This window comes from Myotis nattereri (assembly GCF_964212035.1).
Source record: "Myotis nattereri genome assembly, chromosome: 7".
Lineage (NCBI taxonomy): Eukaryota > Metazoa > Chordata > Mammalia > Chiroptera > Vespertilionidae > Myotis > Myotis nattereri.
Genome location: NC_138082.1, coordinates 27,997,742 through 28,008,051, shown reverse-complemented (window position 1 = coordinate 28,008,051; position 10,310 = coordinate 27,997,742). Strand labels below are relative to the sequence as shown.

The 10,310-nt window shown below is 46.7% G+C and overlaps 1 protein-coding gene across 1 annotated transcript in view; it reads right to left on the bottom strand.

Moving 5' to 3' along the window:
* Positions 1-4,742: 4,742 nt before the first annotated feature.
* RHBDD1 (rhomboid domain containing 1) overlaps positions 4,743-10,310 on the bottom strand; it is a gene marked incomplete at both ends in the record, with an annotated part of 75,270 nt that continues 69,702 nt past the window's right edge. The window contains one exon of the mRNA XM_081095939.1: positions 4,743-4,837. Within this exon, the coding sequence (XP_080952065.1) occupies positions 4,743-4,837 (95 nt within the window). The remainder of the gene's footprint in view (positions 4,838-10,310) is intronic.

Here is a 10,310-nt window from a genome sequence, read left to right as displayed (position 1 = left end):
CTTACCCTTTGAGACAGCCTGGAGGCACCTAAAGAGTATTATGCCAAATGAAATAAGCCAGTCAGAGAACGACAATTATCACCTGAAACAGGGCTATTTTTGATAGGACGATTATTACAACCCTAGCAGATAAGTGGTGGGGTCATCTTAAAATGCATTTATGCACCTGAAATTTGAGCAGGACTCTGGTGACTATAAACCACCTCAGACCAGTTTTCTTTGATTTTTTCTTCTACATCCATGTTCTTGTTTCTTTCCCCCTGTGGTGAGAACACTTGAGGTTTACCCTTTTAGTAAATTTCAGTCTACAATACAGCATTAACTAGAGCAGTGGTTCTCAACCTTGGCTGCACATTCGAATCACCTGGGAATCTTTTTAAAATCCTGATTTCTGGGCCTCATCCTCTGAGATTCCCAGGTGATTCTAATGTGCAGCCAAGGTTGAGAACCACTGAACTAGAGTCTCTGTGCTGTACATGGGATGCCAGGCAGAATTCATTCATCTTCTCACTGGAAGTTTGTACTCTTTGACCAACGTCTCCCCATTTCCCCCCACCCCCTGGCAACCACCATATTCTATTGCTTCTAGGAGTTTGACTTATTTTTTAGATGCCATACATCTGAGAGAGGTCATCTGGGATTTATCCGACTTATTTCACTCAGCGTAAGGGCCTCTGCTTCCATCCATGTTGCTGTAAACAGCAGGACTTCCACTGTCTCATGGACTCTCCGTAAGATTCCATGGTATCACTACAGCCTCGTGCACACGTGGGACCTTGGAAATGGGCCTGGGGCAGGAGTCTGAATCCCCAGCCACTCCTGGGTGCTGCTGGCCGCTGCCGCTGGCCGCTGCCCCGGGCCCACACTCTGAGCAGCAGGGAGTTTGGCCTTGGAGCTGTTCTTGACTAGAGATTCGGAGGCCTTGCTCAGTTGTTTTAATAATGATCTGCGGCTAAGGCTGTGCAAGCTCATTTTCATTGTTGGGGGAGAGAATCTTATCAAGAGGCAGCTTCTCGAGATTAAAGTTAGGCAGAAACTTTTAAGAACCTCAAGTAAATTCCAAGAATCTATCGTGTCACATACTTTTTGGTTGTTTGATTTGTTTTTAGCACTTCCCTCCAGGCACCACACGAAGTTTTTTAAGGGGAAATAGAGTGAGAGACAGAAAGAACTTCACGGCTTCTGGGCAGAAACCCTGGCCTGCAGGCAAGCAGCTCTTGTCAATACGTAATAAGGACCTAGGCCAGGTCCCGCACAGGCGTGTGGCAGGGATTGTTTTCAGGTTTTGCTTGGGTGTGCTCTGATACTGAGGTTATGGCATCATTCTCTCCCTAAGAAGCAATCCATACTACCAGCAAATTTAATGATTTCTATGAGCAATGTTCCAGTTTTCCTTCATAAGGTATAAATTGTATTTTCAAATCTGCCAGCTCATTCCTGCTATCTGAACACAATGTCAAGATAACTCTCTCCGTGCCCTTAAATTCCACAGAAGAAGGAAAAATGTTAGCACAGACACATCAAACGCATACCTGCAGGAGTGCAGTGGCCACCTGGATATGCTGGACTCGCAGCTGTGCTCTGGGTCACAGCATTCAGTGAGATGGGGGGTGTCTTAGTGACACAGGTTGGTGATATCTCCCCACCATCTCATCAGTAGGCCTGTCATCCTATGAAGACTTGGGGAAGATCCCAGTTTCTATTTCGATGGGCAAATGCTTTCTTTCCAGTTACCCTTCCCTTGATGTGATCCAAGGGAGTCCAGGGGGCATACAACAATATTAATAAGCAACAGGCACATCTTTTCACACCTTCCCGGGGTGACAGTATAAATGAGCTGCTCTGTTTCAGTCCACATGTTTGTTGGTTCTGATGGTCCAGACAAAGCCTTGTTCGGAGTACAGAGATACACAGAAACTGTCATGGTCCCTGCCCTAGAGAGACAGCCTCTCCTGGTGGATAACCAGCCATTCCAGTAGGTTGTGGACACTGTGAGGACGGCCCAGCAGGCGCAGTGGATCTGACGGGGGCGAGACCAGGTGGGGCTGAGGTGTCTGGGACAGGTCAGGGAGGCTCTGATGGGCAGAGGGAGAAGAAAAGGCTGCTCCATGTGAAAGTGCATCACAAATTAAGTCACAGGTTAAGGCGGTGAGCTGGTCAGCACAGACTCATGGATAAATGGGGATAAGGCCCAGGGCTGGGTGGCACCTGCAGGGTCAAGGCTAATGAGTTTGACCTTTATCCTTTGGCAACAGAGACAATAAGAGGTAGGAGATAACAAGTGCCATTACAAGAGTTGATTTTGGAAGATTAATGGGCAGAGCTACGTAGAACTGAGTGCAGGGGTATTATTATAAGTATTAAGCAGAGCAAGGGATTGAGAGATTTTTAAGGTCATTCTATGCAGAGTCTGAGATTCTAAAATGAAAGATGATGGGCAAAAAAATATAAGAAATTGTTTCAATGATCCATGGGAAGGGGAAGGAAGAGGTGATAAGTTTTTAAAAATGACTCATTGGATACAATTCTTCACTGAATACTGAATCTGTTGAGAGAAACTAAGTCTGGGAACAAGAAGGCCTGGTCGGACACACCCTCTGTCTCCCAGTTTGGTTGGTGTCAGATCTCACCCCTTTAGCTAACTCACTCCCCAGGCAGTAGAACAGATGCCAAATATGTAGCCTGGCCCTGGTCCTGCGAAAACCAGACACTGACGGCTCAGTCTGCGCCTCAGCAGCCGACGGAACGATGGGGGAGGCTTGAACAGCCATGTACAACTTTGTGATCACAGGCAATACTTTCAAGGTCATTCAGAGGAATGACCAGTCCTTTATCTTGAGAACCAAGATTCTGAATTAAGAGGTCTCATAAGTAGACTGACCACAACCAAACTGGGAAATGGCTGTTGAATAGACAATCAAGAAATTGCTCTCAAGCAAAGACATCAAATTTTAAAACCAGCTCTATGTGCTTATTCCCTATTAGAGATCATTTTTCCAATACACTTATTTTTGTTGGCATAATTTTAGGGATTCCTTATTGTAGGAAACAAATGAAAACAGATGGACATGGGAAATAATAAACCCTGGTTACAGGCAAACTTATTAACAGAATGAAGTAAGTATAATAATTTCCAGAACATCTTTACTGTTGTGCTAAGATAACTGGTTTATATTTATAACTAAAATGACCTTTCCTCTTCTCTATAGCTTAGCGATGTTCCAGTCCATAAATAAAGAAGGTGTGCATATTACAGTTCCATCATCCCAAATCCAACTCCAGAGTCTTTGTATCTGACCAGTCAAATACAGCCAGGAGCTATTATTCTTGGACTCAACAGCAAACCCCCCCCCCCCCAATAAAAAAACAACCAAAAACCCAACAAACAATACTTTTCCATATAAAGTTATTAGGCTTAATGCATTGAAAAAAACAATTTGCTTGATCATTTTCTTGATTATATATTTCTTGATTTATTATTATATAAATCAGTTTTCTTATTGCAAAAGTGATACACACACATATATATAAATACATGTTTAAAAGAGCAATATAAAATTATAAAAATCAGAAAACAAAATCCTTTTTGCTCCGCTCCCCAAAATAACCTCTGTTAACATGTGGCTTATCTTCTTCCATAACATGTTTGCTTTATCCATATACAAGAGACATGTATATTACTTTCATAATCAGAAAACTCTATACAAATCTTAGATAAATTGAAATAGATATTTTTCTGCTTCCAACTCTTAAAAAATAAATATCTCAGTGACTAAGACATCAGTGGTATCGACTGTCCTTTTCACAAAACAGAAGCACCAGGAAGCACTTAACTGATTGGCCAGACAGCAGGGGAGTGTCTTGGACACTTGAGTAGACAAGTGGCTATTGCAGTGGCCAATGAAAAGGCACTTTGATGAGAAAAGGCTTCCTCCTGTGCGATTTCTCAGTGAACACACCACCAACACCCTGGCTCTGCTCTGCATGTGGCACCTGCTGCTTTGCTGACGGGTTAAATACCAGTCCCATCCCAGGCACGCAGACGGCCACTAGGGAGGCTGCCCCAGGCTGGTGCCTCCTGATGTCCATTGAGTGCGCTTTCCCCACCTGATCTCACTAAAGCTTTTCTGTCAGATACACTGTGAGGCCGAGCAATATGAGACCAAACAAGTGCACTGCCAGCACCACCCAGATGCAGGAGCCCAAGAAGCTGGGGTTCCTGCACAAGGAGATAGGAACACAGTGTGGTGGGAGCCACATCCTGGTCCTGGGAAGTCGCCATGGCAACATGCCAGGAGGCACGACTCCTAACTTCCTGCAAAGTCAAACACGGAGCAGGCCAGGTGGAATAAAGCCCCATTTTAGGAGCTGGAGCTGGTGGAGACAAATCTCCTGGTGAAGGTCAGAGTCCTCAAAACCAAAACAAGGCAGAGGAGCCATGGAGTCAACAGCGAGAGAAAGGAGTGTGGAAACTGGTCCTTACATGGAGGCACTGACCTTGTCTGTGAGAAAGCAAGGCCAGAAGAAAGGCTGCTTGCTGTTGAGCAAGGCTGGTTTCAGGGCAACCAGCCTGTCTGGGACTCTAGGCTCCTGGGGCCATGAGAGACAGACGGGCAAGGCAGATCTGAGCTGTCTGGACCATAACCCGCTCTCTGCTTCTGTTTACAGTCATCAGGGTTTGGGGGGGAACCACACGGGCAGTAATTATACCACCGCTGTTTGCCGGGATGCTGCGTGCATCCTCACTGGCGGTCGAATCTGTGAAGCCGTGTTCTCCTCATTTCTTCTTCTGGTGGCAGCTGGAACCCATAGGACGGAGAGGTGTTCCTGCTGTTGCCTGTCATGAGAAAGCACAGGGAAAAATCACACACAGCCCGTCCACTGCTTGGACGTTTACAGGGCACCGCGCCCTGGGACTCCAAAGGGGAAAATGGCCTGGGCATCATCTTCATTGTAGCACGAAACAGAAATAGAACAACATATTTCAGTGTTAGCTGTCAATACTACATTTCAACATCCAGCAAATATTTTTAGTGTGGTCCAGCCTATGAACCTAATTTGACTCATTCTGAAGCTTCCTAACCGTCTTCTGATTTTAATTATTCCTTCCACCGTGCTCCATCTTTTACATCATGTAATATCCCTAATGTCTCAAGGGCTTGATTTATTTATTTTTTAATGCTCAGAAATAACTTGTCACCGTCTGTGTCTTCCCACCAGGTGCACTGGTTGGTTTCTCTTGATCGGCCCCTGCAGTCCTCTCTTTTCCTCCCTCTAACCGGTGCCTCCTGCCCCTCCCAGCCTGAAATGCACAAGCTCCCCGGGGCATCATGGGCCACGGCGCAGGGACTGCATTACCATAATGACCAACATCTGGGCAGGCAGACAAATGTGCAGGCATAATATGTGAAGGTCATATGAAGGATAATGGAGATCATTACTACAAAGGGTTTCTTGGGGCTGCAAACATACCAAAAATATAGTTCACAATGATAGAAGCATTTCAATCACCACACACACACACACACACACACACACACACACACACGAAAACACTTTTTCAGGCATTAGGGGAGTAATGAAGGAATAAAAATAGGCAGTCCTTGACTTCGGCACCAGCAGCCTAAATCTACTAAGAGATTCAACAGTCTCCATGAGGCAGCCATGCAGGGCACCACCCATAGATATGGGGAAGCAGCAGGTTTACTTTTAAGCACGTGGACCTAAAAGGTTGTACCTTCTACTCCTGTGACCATGCTAACCCTGTTAACTTGCTCTGAAAGGCTCACTTCCATTGCCTACATCGACCAGTTGTCTCACTCACTTTCCCCTGCCCCATCTGAACCCACTGCCTCCTGGCACTCCTGATGGGAGAGTCCTCTCCCAACTCTAGCTCTTCAGCTTCCAGCACCTTCCTCTTGGTGGTCCTCATGCAACCTGCCAGTGAGGGCAGCCACTGTTCACGTCTGTTCTCTCTCCTACCAGGATCCTAAGCTTTAAATGGCAGGTGACAGCTCTGACCGTTCTCTCTGCTCCCCAGTGCCCGGTACAGTCCTGGACACACAGAAGCTGCTCAATAAACATACAGGCTTGACTCAGCGGCACCTGCCTGGGACCTCCAAGGGTATATGTTACAGCCAGACAAAACGACATTCAACATTGCCCACTGGGGTTCTGACAGGACTGACTCAGGGGGCACGGGTGGGGTAAATACTCTCCCCACCACTGGCCCAGCTGGGAAGGGTGGGTAAGGGGTTCCAGCCAGGAGGGAAAACAAGTGAACAGCGGATCCCTCCTGCTTACTCCGTAAGCGTGGCACCTTGTCAAAGATGTTTGCAGGTAACATACGGACATGTAAAGATGGTTAGACAAGGAGAGATTTCTAGAAGATGGTCAAAAGTGCCTCCTTCGTATGTCTGCTTTCCCATATTTCTGGGTCTCCCTTCCCTCTGAGACCATCGGAGAATCACCCCTGCTGACCCCGGGAGCCCTTCCTGGCTGGCACACCGGAGTGAACAGGGCAGGCCTGGGCCCATCATTCCTGCTGGGGAGATGCCACCTCAGGTTTTTCCACTCCAATGAATGAGCAGGTGAGGCAAAAGTAGGTTTACAGCTGTGAATATGCAAAACACAGAGTTTATTCTTGTATTATTATTATTTATGCATTATTGTGTTATTTTCCATTCTAACACCTGTAAACCTACTTTTGCCCCACCCTATATCTGTCAATGTATCAACTTTCATTAAAGATGATATCCAAACATATAGGCTTAAGACTTTCACCATACAGATTTTATGACTGCTGTAAGGTTCAAAGTTTTACTGGATATGGCTTTTGCCATACACATCTGTAAAGGAATTTCTCTTTGTTCAAAGTGGTAAATGCTTTGAAATTACATTGAACCTCATGAATCCAATTACCATTAGTTTACTTCTTAGATGTTATAAAACCCAAGTCCTGCTTTGCCTTTAACAGTTGTGTTTAACAAGACTATTCTTAATTGAACTCATGAGCGCGGGCAGGAAACGGTGAGACCCCGCTGCGGGCAGAGCCAGACGCAAGCTCGGCTTGGCATGTTAACTCTGAGCCTCAGGGCGCCGACCTGTGGAGGCTCAGACACCTACAGGGAATCCCAGCATCCAAAGGAAAGAGCCTGACAGTTAATGTCTCCATGATGGGAAAGGCGGGGAGGAGTGAGAGAGCCCAGCGGTGGAGCTTTCTGGGCTCCAGCTCTCATAGTGAGCAACCAGCACAAAGGCTCACTGGACCCCTTCGCAGGGCATCCGAGGAGAAACAGGCTGAGCCAACAGAAGAAACGCCACATGTCAAAGTAGGGAACTCATACCATGAGAGGGACAATAATCCCTCTTTTGCTCATAGAGCCCTGTAACGGTCCCCTATTTCAATAGAAATGAACCAGACGGGCCTCAGCTGGGTGGACAGAGGAGAGGCCGCCCCCTGGGTGCACTGGAAAAGTGTTGATAGGGAACTGGGAGGGCACCCTGCCTCTCTGGAACCAGAGGGGCACCCTGCAGGCCTTCACCTGGGCAGGCGCACGTCGGGTCACTGTGAGGAGATGCTGCTGAAGAGGTCACTACCAGGAACTGTTCTGGGACCCTGGAGTTTGATGACCTGGATTAAATCACAACTTCTCTCCTTTTTAGCCACACATCTTCAAGCAAGCAGGTTACCTGAACTTGGCCTCAGTTTCCCTACCTATAAAATGGGAACAGTGAGAGCAGACACTTTGCTGGGCTGTTGGGAGGGTCAGAAGAGTTGAAATCCATAAAATGCATGCAGAAACACCTGCCAAGCATTGGATGCTTGGTTATTAACCTCTAACGTCATCACGAGTTGTGTGTTAAATGTCTACTTGTTAGAGAGATACAAGGTAAAATGTATAAGACAACTGCAACGTAAAATGATGGAAACAGTGACTTTTTAAAAGACAGAGCCCAGTTCGGTTTGAAGACCATTAGGCAGGGTTTTATGAAGTTGCTAGTTACTAAACATCTGCCTTCAAAGAAAGAGAGACAAACAGGTAACTGGCCCCCTCCAGTCAGTGGCACAGTTCTGTGACGTGGAGGAGCCACGGGGAAACTGGAGGCCCAGCGAGATCTTTCCCTGCTGCGCGAGGTCAGGCAGGGAACAGCTATGGTCTGGGAGGAAGTGCCTGGGATGAGGTGGGTACAGAATACCAGTACTGACGAGCCTTGCCGCTGCGTTCTTGTAAATGCCGGTGAGCCCTTAATTTCACTCAAAGCAACAGTGAGCATGCCTCTAAGAACCTCAGGATCTGCGCCCAGTTTGAGATGATTTGGCTCAATTACAACACCAGTAGTGAGATTATAAAATTTATTGATCCGTGGTTCCTGATGGGAGCATGTTCAGTTCTCTACCCTTATGTATAATGCAGAATCCTCTGCGTTTTACATCTAAGGGAGGAGAAGCAATTCCGTCCCAGTAGGAATTGCCAAAACGAACACCATGCGCTGATGGCCATCTGCCCCACTGCCCACCACCCTTGTACGTAGAGATGGTTAATGTGCTGGTGTTCATGGGCCTGCTCATGATCTGATGAGCACTCCATACCATCATTATACTCCAGTGAAATTATACTCAAGTGAAGTCGCAGGACAGCACATCTTTCCCTTAAACTGGGGAGCTAAAGAGGCAATCACTTTTTTCATATGAATTTTCTAAAAATCAGGAACCCTCAAGTAAATCAGTGGTCTCTGAGATTTCGCTTGTCAAAAGAGGGCAGCAGCCTGGGACCCACATCCTTTCTTTGAAATGTTACTTTATTAGAATTCCATAAATTACAAAGCTTCCAAAATTCCTTCTAAAAAGATGGTTGTTAAGTCATTACTGATAAAGACGGAGAAAGCATGGAAGGAAGCCCAAGTCCAACCTACTCCTTGAAAAGGAGAGGTGTTTAAGGACAGCAAGGCCACTGTACTTTTTGAGTCACTAGGTATAATTATCTATCTATCCATCTATATCCATCTATCTCTTTAAAAATAGTTTGACACGCACCTAAAACTTTATAACTTTCATACAAATGGAAGTTAATTATGGTTTACAAGAAAAGTCACATTTAGATGTGACTGGAGAGAGAAAAGTTCACATATCCACTCCTCCACCTATCAAGCCAGCAACAGTGGGGATTTCGTTGTTATAAAACAGTCTGGAGTCTTAAAAAGGAAGAGCTTTGAAACGGAGCTCACATTAGTTGCAACTTTACCTGTTGTACTTTTCTTCCTCCTGTGGTTGGTTAATTTGGGGGATCTCGACTTGAAATCTGACCTGCACTTAAAAATCCACCAGGACCTTGGACAAGTCCCTCTCCTCCCTGGGCCCCAGGCTCCTCACCTCTGAGCTCAGGGGGCTGGACTAGACACTTTATACCTCTGCACAGGGGGCAAGATTCCCCGACTGTTTTCCTGGTGAGATGTCAGGGTCGGCTGACTGGAGATGGGAGAGTGCCAGTGGCACACAGCAACCTGCCTCCTCTCCGTCCCTTGGCTGGGTGGCTGCTCTGGGGACCCTGCTGCCGGGGCTCCCAGTCTGGCTGTGACTCCTGGTAGCTGGGTGGGAACCGTGGCTCCTTGGTAACACCCTCAAACTCATTTGGTCTAATTCAGTGGCCCTCATTCTTACATTTTAATTTCTAATAAACTTTTAAGTTTGGGATAATTTGAGGTATAAAGTTATAAAGAGAACACAGAAAATTCAATTTCCCTGTGTTAACATCTTGCATGCTCATGGAGTAACTGTCAACCAAGAAATCACTGGCAGAGACGGTACGTTACTAGTAACTACATTCCAGACTTCACTGGGATTCTGCCAGTTTTTCCACCAATTCCCCTTCTCTGTTCCAGGATCCAACAGCAGTTAGCTGGCATGACTCCTTCGTCTCCGTGGGCTGTGGCCATTTCCCGTGACCCTGACATCTTGGAGGGCCAGCCCGGCAGTCTGGAGGATGTCCCTGGATTTGGTTGGCCTGTTGTCTTCCTCAGGATGAATCTGGGGATGTGGGTTTGGGGAAGACCACAGGGGTGAGGTGCCCTTCCCTCCCCATCATATCAGGGTCACGCTATCAGCAGGACTCCTCACTGGTACTGCCACCGGGAACACTGGCTTACATAGAGATTGCCAGGTTCTCCCATTTTAAACAGTTTTGATGAGTTCTGAGGGGATAAAGCTTTAACCGGCACCACCAAGGGTTACAGGATAAACTGGAAGGAGAAGGAGTGTGTACCTCCAGCGGGCTTTGTCACTCCCCTGTTTGGGGATGAGCAGAACATGG